Below are 18,214 nucleotides of genomic sequence, written 5' to 3'. Positions count from 1 at the left end.
AGTCCAAAATGCTCAGAAATCTGAAACTTTTTGAGTACCGGCATAATAACCCAATGTATTCAAACTTTACTTGTTTATTTTAAGAGATTCATTCATTTTTATTTTGGGCGCATTGCCTCCATGTGTATGTGCACCATGTGCATGCAGTACCCACAGAGGCCAGACGAGGGCAGCAGATCGCAGAATGGGAGTTACAGATGGTCTTGGGTACAGAGATCTAAACCCAGGTCCTCTCCAGAGCAGAACATGGACTTAACTGCTGAGCCATTTCTCCTGCCCGGCCCCGCTCATACCTATGAATGTATGAAATTACCCTTAGGCATTGTGTATGAGGGATACATAAAACAGAAATGAATTTCATGCCTAAACCTGAGCCTTGCCCCCAATGCAGTTCTATCACACTTGCGTAAATATTCCAAGATACAAAATAGCTAAGGTCCGAAACATCCTGACCCCATGAATTCCGCATATCAGATGCTCACCGAGTTTTACTGCTTTCACCTGATTTGTATCCGGTCATTTCATGAGATACATAACTGCTTCCCTCAAATTTCTTGAAGCTTCCCTTCCTTAATATTGAATCTGTCTTCAACCCTGTCTTTTCCCACTCGCTTGTGAACCCTACTTCTTAGTGAAGTGGGTTGTTGTCTGTTTTGTTTTGTTTGTCAGTGAGACAATAGCTTAGGAGTCAGATTTCTACTTGGAATTCCTTTCATATCATTAGATAATCCCTGGATCCATAAACACAGAAAGTGTGAGATACAGCCGTGCCTTCCTTTACTTCTGCCAGTGCTGGGGAAGCAGTGGGGGAGGGGCATAACCTGAAGGGCAGTCCAGGCCACCTAACCAAGGCCCTGTCTCAGTGACAGCAGTGGAAGAGTCTATTCTCAGCTGCAGCAGACCTACCCCATGTAAGGTCATGACCTGAGGCTAGAAACCTCTAAGATTGTTATTGCTTCATTTTATGAGGAAGGAGGAATTTGGTTTGTCCAACACAGATGTCTAGAATTCCATGCTGTGGATTTTGAGACAGTTGTTTAGAATGTCTGTGATTGTAAAAGATATTAAAAACCGTCCAGCTTGGGATTTTACAGGAAACCCTTTCCTGAATTGCTTCTCATCTGAGGCCGCCCCTCTGCTCTCTGATGTCTCCCATTCCCTTCCGCAGGAACCACCTCGAGCAGTAACACTGTAGTCGCTGGCCAGGACAGTTTTCCAGACCCTGAGGAGAACAAGATATTGAAAGAGTCTGATGACAGGTCAGTGTGTGCGTTTGGCGTTGATGTCCGCTCTGATGTCCTCCAGGAATCTGTGCAGAGGCATGTGTCCAAGAGTTAGGGTTCCCAAATTCATGGGAACTGAAGCCCATCTCCATGCTTACGAACACAGACTGAGATTCTTCACAAAATCAGAGAGGAAGGCGTTCTTCTGGTGCCTGAATCCTACTTAGATCTGGGCTTCATAAAAACTAGGACTTGGAATCTGGAGAGGTGGCTCAGGGGTGAGGATCACCATCTGCTCTTCAAAGGACCCAGGTTCTGTCACCAGCACCCACATGACAGCTCACAACCATCTGTAATTCCAGTGCCAGGAGATCCAGTACCCTCTTCTGGCCTCCGTGGGTACTGCGTGATGTGTTTTATAAAGACCAGGATGGTTCATACAGCTTGGTATGGTGCAGTGGGAGGGGGCACCTCCGAGGGCCCTTGCTGAGTGTCCCTCCCCGGAGGAATGACGGGTGTAGTATGAAATAGAGTTTATTTGGAGGCATGGGAAGACGAGTTGAGAAGGGAGCAGGGGCAGGGGCGGGGGGACCGGCCAGGAACATGTAGAGCAGGGAAGGGGGGAAAGGGAGAAAGGGGTGATAGAGAAGATGGTCAGAGGGAGAGGAAGGGAGGTTAGGAGGGAGGGAGGCCAAACAGTCCCTTTTGTAGTAAGCCTGACCTACCTGGCTGTTGCTAAGAAACTGGGGTGTTTTTGTTGTTGTTGTTGTTTTGGGTTTTTTTTTTTTTTTGGTTTGGTTTGGTTTTGTTTTGATATTTATTTATTTATTTTTGGTTTTTTTCCGAGACAGGGTTTCTCTGTGTAGCCCTGGCTGTCCTGGAACTCACTCTGTAGACCAGGCTAGCCTCAAACTCAGAAATCCACCTGCCTCTGCCTCCCAAGTGCTGGGATTAAAGGCGTGCACCACCACCGCCCGACACTAGGTAATTGTTAAGCATAGTGTAGAAGGAATGCCAACACTGCACACATGGTACAGATACTTGCAGGCAAACACACATCTGCATACAAGAGAAAGAAAGAAATCTCTGCGGAATAAAAACCACATTTTTTTTTTTTTTTGGCTAATAGACACAAACCATTTAGAGGAGATTGAGCATGTTATACTTTCAAATTATTATATGGTTTCTTAAATGTCTTCAGGTAAGTTCTCTGCAGCAACATGGCGTTAACCAGCATTTGTTACTGTAGCAAATACCTGAGACAGGCTAACTCAGAAGGAAAGAAATTTACTTAGTTCACAGTTGTAGGGGCTGCTTTATAAACAGTACAGTGTGGGCTTTGACATCAGATCCACTGCTGCAGCAGACAAGAACTAGAGCATCGTGCTCGCTCTGTCTGTCTGTTACCCCTCTCTCCTCTCTCTCTCCTCTCTCCTCTCTCCTCTCTCCTCTCTCTCCTCTCTCTCTCCTCTCCCCCTCTCTCCTCTCCTCTCTCTCTCTCTCCTCTCCTCTTTCTCCTCTCTCCTCTCCCCCTCTCTTCTCTCCTCTCTCTCTCCTCTCCTCTTTCTCCTCTCTCTCTCCTCTCTCTCCTCTCTCTCGTCTCTCCCCCTCTCCTCTCTCTCTCTCCTCTCTCCTCTCTCTCCTCTCTCTCTCTCCTCTCTGTCCCCTCTCCCCCCCCTCTCTCTCCTCTCTCTCTTCTCCTCTCTCTCTCTCCTCTCTGTCCCCTCTCCTCCTCTCTCTCTCCTCTCTCTCTTCTCCTCTCTCTCTCTCCTCTCTCTCTCGTCTCTCCCCCTCTCCTCTCTCTCTCTCCTCTCTTCTCTCTCTCTCCTCTCTCTCTCTTCTCTCTGTCCCCTCTCCTCCTCTCTCTCTCCTCTCTCTCTTCTCCTCTCTCTCTCTCCTCTCTCTCTCTCCTCTCTGTCCCCCCCCCTCTCTCTTGATCACTCACCTGCTCTTGCTCTTCATAGAAAGCCACCAGGATTACAGGGTCACCATCCTAATTGTCTTACACAATCTAGTTATCACAGATTGTGTCTAGATATCACAGTTGTCACAGATAAGTTAGGTCCTTACTTCTTTCCCTACACATAAAGAGTAGAAAGAACAGGGTAGACATTAAATGTTAGTTCCTCCCAGCTCCATTTTTCCCCTAAGCATCTTCCTTGTAAAGGCCACAGTGAGTTGAAGTTTCTACCCTCTTAATGCCGTTGATGTAAGGTGGGAGAGTCAAGCCCTGTGAGAGTCCATGGAGGCAGCCAGGTCAGCCCACAGCGAGCCTCACTCTCACTGGCCTTGTACTTTATCACATCCTTTTCTTTTGTCCCCTTTTGGTTTTTCCAGATAGAGTTTCTCTGTGTAGGTAGCCCTGGCTGTCCTGGAACTCACTCTGTAGACCAGGCTGGCCTCGAACTCAGAAATCCGTCTGCCTCTGCCTCCCAAGTGCTGGGACTAAAGGTGTGTGCCACCACCGCCCGGCCCAGCACATCTTAATTAACCAAGAACACTCTTCACCTTGCGTGGCTCCCTCTCTGTCACCCACACTGTCACCCACAGTCCTATCCTCTCATTGCCTGTGAATAAAGAGATAAAATCCGAGACTGCGTTGCAAATAATTGTGAAGAGCAGGGAGATAAACAGACTCAGACTCGGGGTTTGTTTTGTTTAGTGTAGTTTTACTTCCTTTCTTTCATGTGTGTGTTTTCTTGCCTGCGCGTAGGTCTGTGCACCACATGTGTGCCTGGTGCCTACACGGGCCAGAAGAGAGCCTCAGATCCTCCTGGAACTGGAGTTAGAGATGGTTGTGAGCTGCCTTGTGGGCGCTAAGGCTCAAACCGAGGTCCTCTGGAAGAGTGGCTGGCGCCGCTAACCACAGAGCCATCCTCTGACCCTACTCTGTAAATTCTCAATCATTTGTTTTGTAGACTGAGTTTCCCATCCTCCTTTTCCTCAGGATGGAAAGCCTCTCTGTTCCTATATTCTAACATCTTGTTACCAAGTCCTTTTTGTGCCGTTAGAATTGTGTGCATCCTGCGCAGAGATGTTTATTATGGCCCTTAGCACTGAGAAGCAGTTATCCGTGTAAGATAAAGATGAGGCGTGGGTGGCACACGCCTTTAATCCTAGCACTTGGGAGGCAGAGGCAGGCGGATTTCTGTGTTCGAGGCTAGCCTGGTCTACAAAGTGAGTTCCAGGACAGCCAGGGCTACACAGAGAAAACCCTGTCTCGAAAAAAACAAACCAAAAAAAAAAAAAAAAAAAAAAAAACCATGAGGCAGCATTGTGGAGACATTGTCCTTGGAATATCTTATAATCACAGTGTTCGGGAAGCCGAGGCAGGGGATTGCCATGAGCTAGCTGCATTCCAGTTCCAAAATCCCTCCATCTCAAAGGGGCTTGTTTCTGCTTGATTTTGGCTTCCTGAACATTATGTAAGACCCCTTTAGATCTGTCTCCTCAGTGAGGTACAAATGTGATACTTATCCCCGTGTCCTCCTGAACAGTTTGAAACCCACTAACTATGCACCACAACTCCTCAGTAGCCACAGGTGCTGTGCTCCACCCCCGTCCCCAAATATGGAAACCTCCAGATGTGGGATCCTTTCATCAGCCTGCTTTTATTATGTCTTGCCAGATGACATTTACCCCAGCACATGCTGTTTACAGCACTGCATTTTCAGTACAAACATGATTAAGGAGTACGGTTAGCATCTGTCCACCTTCTGATACTCCAGTGTGGTTGAGACTGCTTTGTGGCCCAACCTGTATGAAACGTGTGTGTGTGTGTGTGTATGTGTGTGTGTGTGTGTGTATGTGTGTGTGTGTGTGTGTGTGTCCCGTTCCATAGAGCCACAATGCTGTGACCCAAAAGTAGAGAATGGTTGAAGTTAGCGAGGACTATAAATGTGCAGCAGGCTGAGGAGAAAAACCAACTTTTGCAGATACCTAAGAAATGCATAAAGCCAGGCCCTGCTGTGCGCCTCATTGTGACAGCTCAGCGAATACAAATCTGCGACGTGGCTCTGCGATGTTGAACCTCAACATGGTTTTCCTTCCCTGGCATGCCTCAGTTTCTTTTCCTAAAACCTTACTGTCCCTCCATGTGTTGGCTGGTTTTTGTCAACTTGACATAAACCGTTTGGCAAGAGGGACTCTCAACTGAGTGTGTGCTTTCTTGATTAATTGTTGATATGGGAGAGCCCAGCCCACTATGGACGGTACCACCCTTAGGCAGGTGGTCCTGGGTTCTATAAGAAAGCAAGCCAGTCGGCAGCCTCGCAGTGGGGCCTCTACAGTTCCTGCCTCCAGGGACCTGCCTTGAGTTTCTTTTTCCTGGTTTCCCTCAGGGATGGACTGTGACCCAGGCTATCTAAGCCAAATGAACTCTTTCTCCTCAAGTTGCTCTTGGTCACAATCTTTATCACAGCAATGGAAACCTAAACCAGACACCCCGCATCCTTGTGAAGGCCCCTACACCTGACAGTTCCCACTGTTCCGCAGGAAGCAGACGCTGGCCCTGCTGTCACCCAGGCCTGGTCAGCAGTGTAAGGAAACACATCTAGGTTGGCTTGAGAACTTCCTGATGTCTATGCATAGCCTTGATTCTTTGCTTTGGCTGCATATAAAGAAATGGATGGAATCCCCTGTGTATCTTTTATATAAGCTAAGTGCATACACCAATTTGGGCCTGGGATGTGTTCCAGTGGTCAGATTTTTGCCCAGCACATATAAGGGCCTGGGCTCCACTCCTAACACTATAAACTGTAATGTAAATACACCACGTGGCTATACTTCTACCGAGCCGTACCCCTGTGACAGAAGGATGGACATGAGCTATTTTGAATGCTTCAGGCAGCCAGGAGCAAGGCATCCTGCAGATCCCAATCAAAGCATAATAGTAACATGGTAAAAGCATAAAACTGGGCCAGAGAGCTGACTCAGCGGTTAAGAGCATGCACTACCATTCTGGAGGACCTGAGTTCAATTCCAGGCGCCTATACTGCAACCGTCTATAACTCCAGTTCCGTGGGATGCAGTGCCCTCTTCTGGCCTTCAGGGGCACTGCATGTATCATGGTACACATATGTACATGCAGGCAGAACACACAAATGCATAAAAAATTAAAATATGCTTTCTTAAAAAGCATAAAATATTTGCTACAATTTTATTTCCTTTAGTCACTTTTGGGGTTCTCAGGATAAACATCTTGGTCACAGCCATAGAACTAGAGATGAAGGGCTCAGTCACAGTGACACACACACTGGTTGTATATATTTACCAGGCACATGGCAGTATTCTGATATTTCAGGTCAGAATAGAACCCATGGGCTGTCTGTCGCCTCAGACACCCACGCAATGTTAAATTGTGTTCTTGCCGCTTAGAGGTATCATGGCAATGTACTGTCCCCTCCCTAAGGCTGACACCAGACAGGTTGTTTAGCCTCCTTCAGCCTCAGTTTCCCTATTTGTAAAGTAAATAATACTTATGTCAAAAGTGAGAGGCATATTAATTAAGTGAGGCTATGCATCTGATATTGGTACAACCCAGCTCTCTCCTCGTAATCAAACAACCTATAAGAGAGACAGAAAAGTCCTCACAACCGTATGATTACATGATCTCCCAACTATCACATTCCCAAGAATTCTCTGAGTATTTTGAAGCAAAGTTTCATTTATCCATAGCCCCAGCTTGCTTATAAACCGCTGTGTGTATCTCTGCCTCTGCCTGTCTCCTCTTGTCACTGAGCAGGTCTGGCTAACGCCGAGCCTGCCCTGTGCTCTGTGAATAAGGGACCTGGGCTCAACCCCATTCCCAAAAAGCTGTTAGATTGTGGGGCTGGAGCACAATGTTATCCTTAAGTATTATTATTCTCCCAAGGTTTGGACTTTTATTTATGAACAGGATGGGACCTCTGGCCCTCCTGACTGAAAACAGAAACGGGTCAGGTTTAATGACTGTCATAGTCCTTTAAGAAAAACGTAGCAACTCAGGTGGTGTTGGTGTGTAATCCCAGCACTTGGGAGGCAGAAGCAAGTGGATCTCTGGGAGTTTGAGGCTAACCTGGTCTATGGGGAGTTCTAGGCCAGCCAGGGCTACATAGTGAGACCCCCATCTAAAGAAAGAGGAAGAGGTAGAAAAAGGAAAAAAGAAAGTTCCAATTAGAACTAAGTGGTCCCCAGCCCAGCCCTGGGAAGAAGGAAAAAGCCAACGCTAGCCTGTCAAAGCTGCTCTTGGGCAGCAGCGCAACCACGCGCGACCCCACGTCACAGCTGTGCTTTGTTTTTGAAGGTTTAGCAATGTGATCCGAGCCCACACTCGCCTGGAGTCGAGGTACAGCAACAGCTCTGGAGGGTCGTACGATGAGGACAAAAGTGAGTACCAGTGGCCGTGGGTTCCAGCTGCACAGTTAGCACTGGAAAGAGTCTTTATTATTAAAGGGCGAGGAGCCCACCCAGTCCTGTGTGTCTGTGGTCTCGGTGCTTTCCACAGTGGTGCTAAGCTGGAGAGATGACTCAGCGATTAAGAGCACTAAATGCTCTTGTAGAGGACCCGTGTTTGGTTCCCAGCAGCCACATGGGACCTCACAGCTGCCTGAAATGCCAGCTCCGAGGGATCTGACCCTATTCTGGCCACCTTGGGCATACACAAATTTAACCATATATATATATATATATATATATAGTTAGTTAGTTAGTTAGTTAGTTAGTTAGTTATATAGTTACTAACTATATATATAGTTAGTTAGTTATAGTTATATATAGTTATATTGTTGTTATATTGTTTTTTATATATATATAAATTGTTGCGATTTGGAACTGTCTTGGGAGTGATTTAAGTTTTCAGCCTTGTGCATCTAGAGTCTGAGGGTGGGATAGGATCTCCTATTGTAACTCCCCATGGCATAGTCTCAGAAACCCTTGCTAAACTGGGAGATGGCTTCCTACAGGAATTTCCTTAAGCCACAGGCAGTTGGGTAAGCCAGAAATGTTAATGCACTTATAATTTTTCGGGGGGGGGGGGGACCCAGATAGCTTCTGTAGATACAATGAATATAAATATAAGTTGTCTAGAAGTTAAGGAAACCCAAGAAACAAAGGATACTCCAATAACTTGAGTCTGTGTTGTGGAACTTTCTTAACAAATTGGTATTTTTTTTAAAAAAAAAAAGTATACAGAATAAATAGCAAAAATACAGACAATGACTTTAAATAGAATTGTTGCATAAAATAAAAATAAAATACATCTGATATGCATTTTAAAATTAATTGTTCTATTTCTCATTGTTTACATTATGGGTGCTTTGTCTGCGTGTGTGCCTGTGCCACCTGTGTGCGGTACATGGCAGCGCATTCTCCCGAGGCCCGGGGTTGCAGATGGTTGTGATTTGCCCCGTGGGTGCTGGGAATCAGAGCTGGGTACTGGGGAAAGGCAGCAGTGGGTTCAGTCCGGGGCCCCAAACAGCAGCTGGCACTCCTGTAACTCCACTTCCTGGGGATCTGACAATCACTCCGGCTTCTTCAGGCAACTGCACACATGTGGTGCAAAGACATACATTCAGGCAGGCAGGCAACACCCATACAAATAAAAATAAATATCAATCTAATTCAGTCCCAAAGAGGTTAAACGGTACCCGGGGGAAACGCGGGGAAAGCCACACGTGCGTCTCTGTGGTAAGCAGATGCACGGGACAGGAAAATGCTGTTCCTTAACCAGCCAACAGCTCTGAAGTGTGTGCCTGTGTTCAGGGTGTCCTGCAGAGACTGGCTTGGTGAGCCCAGTACTGGTTTACATGCTGCTGTCTTCGAGAAGCAAGGCTTCGTAGGAATCCCAGTCCCAGCGCCTGATAATGCCTTATGGGCAGGCGGCATCTCGTGGTTTGAGAAAAGCACCCTCATATGAAGAAAGATTTAATTCTTTTTGTTTTGTTTTGTTTGTTTGTTTGTTTGTTTGTTTGTTCAAGACAGGGTTTCTCTGTGTAGCCCTCGCTGTCCTGGAACTCACTCTGTAGACCAGGCTGGCCTCAAACTCAGAAATCCAGAAATCCAGAAATCCGCCTGCCTCTGCCTCCCAGAATGCTGGGATTAAAGGCGTGTGCCACTACACCCAGCTGAAAGATTTAATTCTTGACCTGTGATTTCTACCCCACCCTTGACTATTTAGTTCCCAGATAAAAACACACACACAACCTTTATATTTACGACTACCCTTAAACAGCACAAAAACTGGACAGCTGCCTACCTTCTATGCTGTTAGAATCTACTTTCCTGTCGAGAACTTTGAATTAACACTTACTATATACTGTTCCATCTGGGCTGCTCTTAACTCCTGTCAGCCAGCCCTTGGGGCCATGTTCTTCTAGCCCATGGCAGCTCCCCTTCCTCCTAACCCATGGCAGCTCCCCCTCCCCCTAACCCATGGCGGCTTCTCCTTGTCAGGCTCCTCTGACCCCAAGCCCAGGAAACCTAAACCTCACCCATGTCTCTTCTGCCCAGGCAATGGCTGTTGGCATCTTTATTTTACCAATTTAAATAACTTGGGGACAAGGTGTATGTGTGGAGTCTTTCATCTCTGGGACAACCAGGTCTTAGGGGCTCACACTTAGCATTGCAATCAGTAGCAAAAGAACAAACCTTAACACCCTCACATTCATGCCTTATGATTTCATAAAACAGCCATAAATATAAATAAATAAACAAACAAATAAATAAATAAATAAATAAATAGCGTATTCTCTACTATGCTCTCGGGACAGAGCATTGGGTGAGGTTAAAAGAGAGACTAGAACATTCCAGTCAAAGGAACAGTAGAAATGTCGTTCCTGAGGCTAGACCAAGTCTCGTCTAGCCATGTACGGAAGAGCAAGGAGGTCATCATGACTGGGGTGGAGCCAGCAGTGGGGCATGGGGGCGGCTAGTCAGAAGAGCAGCTCAGTGGCCTTGTGCGGACCCCGGAGGTCATCAGGGGCTGCAGGCTTCCTTAAGGGAACCTCTGGAGAGTGGACAAGGAAAGACAGATACATGGCAATGTTGGCAAAGATGGCTCTCTGTAGAACACGGGTGTGTGCATAGTAAAATAAGATGACAGTAAGGAACCATGGTGACAGGAGAGTGGACCAGACACAGGGAACAGCAACCATGGTGACAGAACAGAGTGGACCAGACACAGGGAACAGTGACCATGGTGACAGGAGAGTGGACCAGACACAGGGAACAGTAACCATGGTGACAGAACAGAGTGGACCAGATACAGGGAACAGTGACCATGGTGACAGGAGAGTGGACCAGACACAGGGAACAGCAACCATGGTGACAGGAGAGTGGACCAGACACAGGAAACAGTGACCATGGTGACAGGAGAGTGGACCAGACACAGGGAACAGCAACCATGGTGACAGAACAGAGTGGACCAGACACAGGGAACAGTGACCATGGTAACAGGAGAGTGGACCAGACACAGGGAACAGTGACCATGGTGACAGGAGAGTGGACCAGACACAGAGAACAGTGACCATGGTAACAGGAGAGTGGACCAGACACAGGGAACAGTGACCATGGTGACAGGAGAGTGGACCAGACACAGGGAACAGTGACCATGGTGACAGGAGAGTGGACCAGACACAGAGAACAGTGACCATGGTAACAGGAGAGTGGACCAGACACAGGGAACAGTGGCCATGGTGACAGGAGAGTGGACCAGACACAGGGAACAGTGACCATGGTGACAGGAGAGTGGACCAGACACAGGGAACAGCAACCATGGATGACAGGATTGTGGACCAGACACAGAACAGCGACAGAGCAGGGACAAGTGGTTGGATATGGCTCACGGGGTGTGTTTACAGACAGAACTCTCCAAATGTGTTGAAATGTCCACTTCCTCAGTATGAAATGGGGGCACTGGTAGTCAATAGCCATGATTAGGCAGACTCTTGAGGTGGACAGTACACAGGACAGTGCCTGACATGGCACCTGTGTCAGTCCCTTGTGTCGTTGCAGAATGACCCTAAGGCCCTTGCTCTATGCTATCTCGAAATACAGAACTGCATTTCTCTGCAATGGGAATCACGATTGAACGTTTTTTTAAATAAATTATTTATTTACTATTTATGTATGTGAGTGCACTGTCTCTGTCTTCATGCAAATAAGAGAGGGCATCAGATTTCATTACAGATGGTTGTGAGCCACCATGTGGTTGCTGGGAATTAAACTCAGGACCTCTGGAAGAGCAGTCAGTGCTCTTAACCACTGAGCTATCATCTCTCCAGCTCCATGATTGAACATCTTAAAATGTATTTTGCTTTGCTCTATAACGAGGAACTACAGATCATCAACTGATAATTCATTGAGTAATTATATAACCAGCGGATTCTAACCCACTTGATGCTGTGATTCATGCTTGCTGAGCGGATGCGTTGGCAAGCACACATTTGGAAGATGCTTCCTAAAAACACCAACTACGGTAAACATGAGTCTTCTGCCCCAGAAAGTAAAGCAGTCGTGTCCTTCTCACCCTCCAGATGACCCTATCTCTCCCTACACGGGCTGGCTGTTGAGTATTACGGAAGCCAAGCAGCCGCAACCCTTACCCATGCCGTGCACCGGAGGATGCTGGGCTCCATTGGTGGACTACCTCCCAGAGACCATCACTCCACGAGGGCCTCTGCACAGGTGAGCGTCACGCAGAAGTGGAGGGAGATGGGAGCTCTGCTTTGCCGGGGACTCCTCCACCAGTGAGACAGGGACTCTCGACTGGTCTCATTAAAGGAGGTCCTTTTTCAATCCGTGTGACCTCGCTGGCAGTTCCTAGAATATTAGCAGTTTAGTGAAATCCCAGCCTGTGACCCTCTGAGTTTTTCCTCTATACAGTAGTGAGACTAAGTCAGTGCTGCTTATTAGACTGCAGTTAACCTAAACGGGCGGTTCGTCCTCCATTTCTCCTTCCTCAGTTCTTGTTGCTAGAAGATTCCCGGTTCTGTGATAAGATTAATGGATGTTTCCTGTACTGGGGCTCTGTGTTGTCTCTGGGGAGCTGGAGAGATGGGTCCACAGTTAAGAGCACTGCTGCTCTTTCAGAGGACCGGGGTTCCGTGGCCAGCACCCACCGGGCAGCTGACAACCACCTGTAACTCCTGTTCCAGGGGGATCCAGTGCCCTCTTCTGGCCTCTATGGGTACTGCATGCATGGGGTTCACATTTAGATGCTCTTACACACAGAGTAAAAATAAATCTTTTAAAGACTCTACCTCCCTTGAATAATATTTCTATCATGTTTCAGTGGTCCTCAGTGGCACTGAATTCTGGCCTGACCTTTGGTGTGTTTTTATCCTCTGAGGACATTTATGCTCACTTCTCTGTTTTGTTGGGCAGGTGTAATATTGCTGTGATTTTCATGACTGAGATGGTGGTGGATCACAGTGTGAGAGAGGACTGGGCTCTTCATCTTCCATTGTTACTTCATGCTGTCTTCTTGGGTAAGACTGGATCTAAGGAGGATTCTAACCAACAGAATGATTAACATGCAGAGGCCTGGGCAGTGATGGCAAACATCTTTAATCCCAGCACTCGGTACTTGGGAGGCAGAGGCAGGCAGAGCTCTGTAAGTTCAAAGCCAGCCTGATCTGCAGAGTGAGTTCCAGGACAGCAGGGTACACAGAGAAACCCTACCACATAGGCATGTGTTGTTTTGTTTTAACATTTTAATTTTTAAAAATATATTATTTATTTTTATGTACGTGAATATACTATAGCTGTCTTCGGACACACCAAAAGAGGGCATCAGATTACTATTACAGATGGTTGTGAGCCACCATGTGGTTGCTGGGAATTGAACTCAGGACCTCTGGAAGAGCAGTCAGTGCTCCTAACCACTGAGCCATCTCTCCAGCCCAGGCATATGTTTCTTCGCACATAGGTTATACTCAGTTCTGAAATAAGTCTTTCCTCATTTCCTTTCTATAATATGTAATGTTCCAGGCAATCAGTCATCATGCAAAACTGACATTTCTATAATCTAAACATAGTAATGATGCATTAATAAGCCCAAAATATTGCAGGCTTATTTAGGGGTCTTTGGCTGAGGAAACGGATGGAGAGGCATGCGACCTTATCAAAGCAGAGAGAGACACGACAGGGACTGTGGCAGACTTAGCAGCTAGCTTGAGATGTCCAAGCGTCAGGCAAGAAGTGGAGGGGAACCATCTAGAACATCCGTTAAGTTAGAGAGCCTGGCGTGGTGGCACACACCTGTGATCCCAGCACTCGGCGGCTGATCGAGGCTCTCAAACTCAAACCCAGCCTGCACTTCCGAGCAAGACAGAGCTCACGAAGTCATGTTTTCATTAAACCAAAAAGAACAACAACAACAAAACCACTTTAATAGCAGATTGGGGAAGAGAGCACATCAGGGAAAAGCCGAACCACATTAAACCCATAGAGGTCAAGAAAAGTCCACCTGTCAACATTTTATGCAAGCTCGTCACTTAAGTCACAAAGTATCTTATTTTTCCTTAAGCACCAACCTCTTTATGTTGGTAACCCACAGACTAACCAAGACAACTAACGGCCATTTCTCCCGGCATCCTGGAGTCTTGCCATCCACAGAATCCCAGTGAGCTTTAGCAGTTGTTTATATTAAGACACAGTGCTCTCTGTTCCAGGTTTGGACCATTATCGGCCGGAAGTCTTCGAGCACAGCAAAAAACTGCTTCTTCACCTCCTCACGGCCCTCTCTTGCAACAGTAACTTCCACGCCATTGCCTCTGTTCTCCTGCAGACCCGGGAGATGGGGGAAACGAAGACACTGACCATGCAGCCAGCTTACCAGCCAGAGTATCTCTACACGGGTAAGAGGAGAATTGACCGCACCTCGGGGTGGGGAGGAGCGCAGGAAGCTGCGGAGTTCACACTCGTTTCCCTGGTGGGGTCACGCTCGACTTTCTGCATGAGAAAATGACACCCCTGTTCCATGTAGCCTCCAAAGTGCCTTTTCATGGTCGAGTATTTTAAAATGCAGTTTTCATAAATCTTGTCTGCTGCCCTATGGGTACGTTCCTATTGATGTATTAACACGGAAGGATGACGTTGTGAAATAAGGTGACTGTGCCCCCGCCCCCCTGCCCCCGCCCCACCTGAGCAGGCTGGGCAAGCGTGCAGGTGTCTTGCTTGTGCCTTTGTATTACCGTGAAGGGGTTTTTGCTGTATGGAGTCTATGTTTCACTGAAATCTGACAGAACTCAAATTTTAAAAAGAAAGACAAGGAAGGTGGCTGCAGGTATACATTTTTAAACTACAGTATCACTAGAGATCTTCAGTGTTAAACAAATACGTAATAAAAACACTACACATACACATTGTGTGTCCACAGGCACATATGTGCACACATATTAGATACAAACTTAATCACGCTCATAACCACATTTACCGAAAAAAAAGTCTAGCTGGTGACTGAACTTTGGTAGTTTGGCTACTTATTGGTCAGGCCAGATTATTCATAAGACATACATGTGTCTCCCCTTTGCCATGACATCTGGCCAAACCCCGGAGGAAGATACAGCATATCTCCCCATGATGCCAGACACACACTGGTGTGTGTGTGTGTGCAGCAGTGCGTCTGAGGCCATAAGCAAAACAAACTATTGGGGGGGGGGGGGGGGCGCGCGAGAGGCAGGAGGAGTTCTGTGAGGTCAAGGCCAGGCAGGTCTACAGAGCGAGTTCGAGGACAGTTACGGCTACACAGAGAAATTCTGTCTTGAAAAAAAAAAAACCCAGAAAGAAAAATGATCGATATTGCTCAGAAGCACATAACCTCATAGCCACAGTCCAAATCAAGTGTTCTTTCATGTCGCCTTGTTCACACGTCCCTGCAAACCTCTGCAAGCTTGCTGTCACCCTAGCCCTTTCTTCCGTTGCCATCCCGTCTCACTAGGTGGCTTGGACTTCCTGAGAGAGGAGCAGTCGTCCCCAGTGCCAGACTCTGGCCTGAACTCCAGCTCCACCTCCTCTAGCATCAGCCTGGGGGGCAGCAGTGGGAACCTCCCACAGATGACCCAGGAGGTGGAAGACGGCGACGCAGCCACTGAAACGGACGAGAAGGCCAACAAGCTCATCGAGTTTCTGACAACCAGGTAATGCGGGCGCTGGGAGTCAGGCTGCTGCTCCAGGCCGATGCTGTTGAAAAAGCACCAGCCCTTGCTGTTTGGAAGAGTTCCTGCTTCCTCCTGGTTGATATGGCCAGAGTCAAGGGCAGATGCTGGAGAGCTGTCGCGTATCCCTCGATGGAATGGTCGGCAGGGAGGTTTGGCATAGAATAAGGTGACACAGCAGACAGTGACACCATGCATCAGCCTCAGATGGTTCTGGACATTCTGAGAGTTAGCCAAGAACTTTACTCTGAAGACCACTGACATTAGTCAGTCAACCCGGGGCACCTGCTCAGAGATCATGGCTTGCTTGCTCCAGGAACTACAGATGGCCCCATTTTTCCAGGTTTTCTGATTCCCCACATTACTCAGTAAGGCTTCAGAACTGCAGGTGCCCTGGAAGCTAGTGTTGTGTAAAAGCCTGCATACAGGTGACGTGGATACCTTTCTGGGGGCTTCAGTCTTACACGTTAGGGTCACATCTGTCAACACTCACAGCTGCCACCTAGAGTCTGACAGTACTGCACATGCAGTGCCTGTGAAAACAGAAGAGGGCGTCGGAGTCAACTGAGTTACAGACAGGTTGTGAGGTCCTGAGCATTGAACCCCGTTCCTCTGGAAGAGCAGCCAGTGCTTTTAAACACTGAGCCATTGCTCCAGCCCCTCCAGCCTATCCTTACTGTTCATACACAAGTTTAGATAATAGAGGCCATTTTCTGTTGGTTCTGTGGAATCTCACACCTTGGTAATAATTCCAAACACCAACATAAACTTTTCTTATTGGCAAACTCAGATATTTTATGACATTTCCCAAACAAAATACACACCTACAGTATGTCATGCACTGCTCTCTTTTAGAAAAGCTTTCACATTCATTGATTCATTGATTGGTTAAGGATGGATCGGTGGGGAAGGCACTGGCCTTAATTGCAGGCGGAGGACAACTACCCAGAATCAGTTCTCTTCTCCCGCCATGTAGGTCCCGGGGATCGAACTCTGATTCTCAGGCTTGGCAGCACATGCCCTGCCCGTTGAGCCCTCTTGCTGGCCTCAAAGAACAGATTTTGATTGTTATAAATAAGTTTAAAATAATGGCAGTAGGGCCGGGGAGATGGCTCCGCAGATAAAGGCACTTGCCCAGAAAATCTTGCAAAACAAGTTCAATCCCTGGGATCCCCACAAAGGTGAGAAGAAAGCAGAGCCCACAAAGTTGTATGAGGACCTATGCATGTACACGTGGCATGCGCACCTACAGAGTCACACCATAATCACGCATGACAATTAACTCTAATTAAAAAATCATCAAAAGTAAATCCCCACAAACCAGTTATTCTTGAGTAAATACAGAAGTTTTGATATGCTTCTTCTGGTTAATTACTAAAGCTGCTAAAGTTTAAATATGTATAAATATATATTTAATAATATTATATATTAGCCATTATAATATATTATCATGTTACATATTACAAAATGTATATGAATATTATCAGTAAATTATATGTGTATGTATATTGTATGTATGTATATACACACACACACATATATATACATACATAAGTATATGTATGTAGGTACACATGTATGCATATATGGCTGGAGAGATGGCTCAGCGGTTAAAAGCACTGCTGCTCTTCCAGAAGACTCAAGTTCAGTTCTCATCATCAAAATCAGGTGGCTCACAACTGTCTGTAACTCCATCTCCAGTAGGATCTGATGCCCTCTTCTGACCTCCATGAGCACTGCATTTATGGTACATACCTACACACAGATACACACACCTAAACATAATTAAAAATAATAATGTGGGCTGGAGAGATAGCTCAGCAGTTAAGAGCACTGACTGCTCTTCCAGAGGTCCTGAGTTCAATTCTCAGCAACCACATGGTGGCTCACAGCCATCTGTAATGGGGTCTGAGACCACCTTCAAGTGTGTCTGAAGACAGCTACAGTGTATTCATATCCATTAAATAAATATTTTTTAAAAATAAAAAACCTTTAAAAATAAAATAAAAATAATAATATAATTTTAAATAGAATACACTTTATCTTGTGACTTAGAACGTCTTTGTGTATCTTTTAACACAAAATGGTGGCCGTGTGTTTAACATCAGTACTGTGTGTTTTAACATCGGTATGTTTTCTTCTAGGGCGTTTGGGCCACTTTGGTGTCACGAAGACATCACACCCAAAAACCAGAACTCCAAGAGCGCGGAGCAGCTTTCTAATTTCCTGCGTCATGTTGTATCTGTATTTAAGGATTCTAGATCAGGTACCTTATCCTGTCTGCTAGCGTTCCCTCCTGGGGCTCGCTCCATTAGGACAACACGTCGAACACGTCCAAATGTCAGCTAACAGCAGTAAGCCTTAAACCTTTCTGTCCACGTTCATCTGACAACCAAATGTGTCAAAAGGCCTCTGGGGCCCCACCAAAAAATGGGTCCTCTATTCTTGTCTGTCTCCCCAGAAAGAGGAACAGCAGTCAGCCAACTTAGAGACCCCAAACAATCGTGTCTCTCTGTTTCCTTTTCTTTCCCACCTGGTCAGGGATTTCTGACTCCTGAGTCCTTGCTTTGGTGAGAACAGTCAGGTAATATTTCTCGCCTTTCCTAAAGCGTCTGTGTTTCTGGATCTGAGCATCAACAGAACAGACGATTTGGCAGCAGATCTTGGACGACTTTAGAATTTGTTAGATGTATCCGTATCTTTCTCCTACTTAAAAATGGATTTCTAACAACACTTCTTTACAAAACAAAGAGAGCCAGGCATGGTAGCTTATTCTATAATCCAGCAGTCTGAGGCAAGAGGGCCATTTCACATTAAAGGCCAGCCTACTACATAGTGAATTCACAGTTGCCCAGA

The 18,214-nt window shown here is 46.6% G+C and overlaps 1 protein-coding gene across 2 annotated transcripts in view; it reads left to right on the top strand.

Annotated features, from left to right (window-relative positions):
* Positions 1-18,214, top strand: part of Fry (FRY microtubule binding protein) — a 393,490-nt gene that overhangs the window by 314,111 nt on the left and 61,165 nt on the right. For both annotated transcript variants that reach the window (XM_052168890.1, XM_052168888.1), the window contains 7 exons: positions 1,169-1,259; positions 7,507-7,589; positions 11,735-11,885; positions 12,585-12,688; positions 13,874-14,059; positions 15,142-15,340; positions 17,503-17,624. In XM_052168890.1, coding sequence (XP_052024850.1) covers positions 1,169-1,259; positions 7,507-7,589; positions 11,735-11,885; positions 12,585-12,688; positions 13,874-14,059; positions 15,142-15,340; positions 17,503-17,624 — 936 coding nt within the window. The remainder of the gene's footprint in view (positions 1-1,168; positions 1,260-7,506; positions 7,590-11,734; positions 11,886-12,584; positions 12,689-13,873; positions 14,060-15,141; positions 15,341-17,502; positions 17,625-18,214) is intronic.

Source organism: Apodemus sylvaticus, chromosome 22 (assembly GCF_947179515.1).
Source record: "Apodemus sylvaticus chromosome 22, mApoSyl1.1, whole genome shotgun sequence".
In the NCBI taxonomy this organism is placed as follows: domain Eukaryota; kingdom Metazoa; phylum Chordata; class Mammalia; order Rodentia; family Muridae; genus Apodemus; species Apodemus sylvaticus.
Note: the sequence above shows the minus strand (reverse complement) of the source record. Positions and strands in the feature narration are given on the sequence as shown.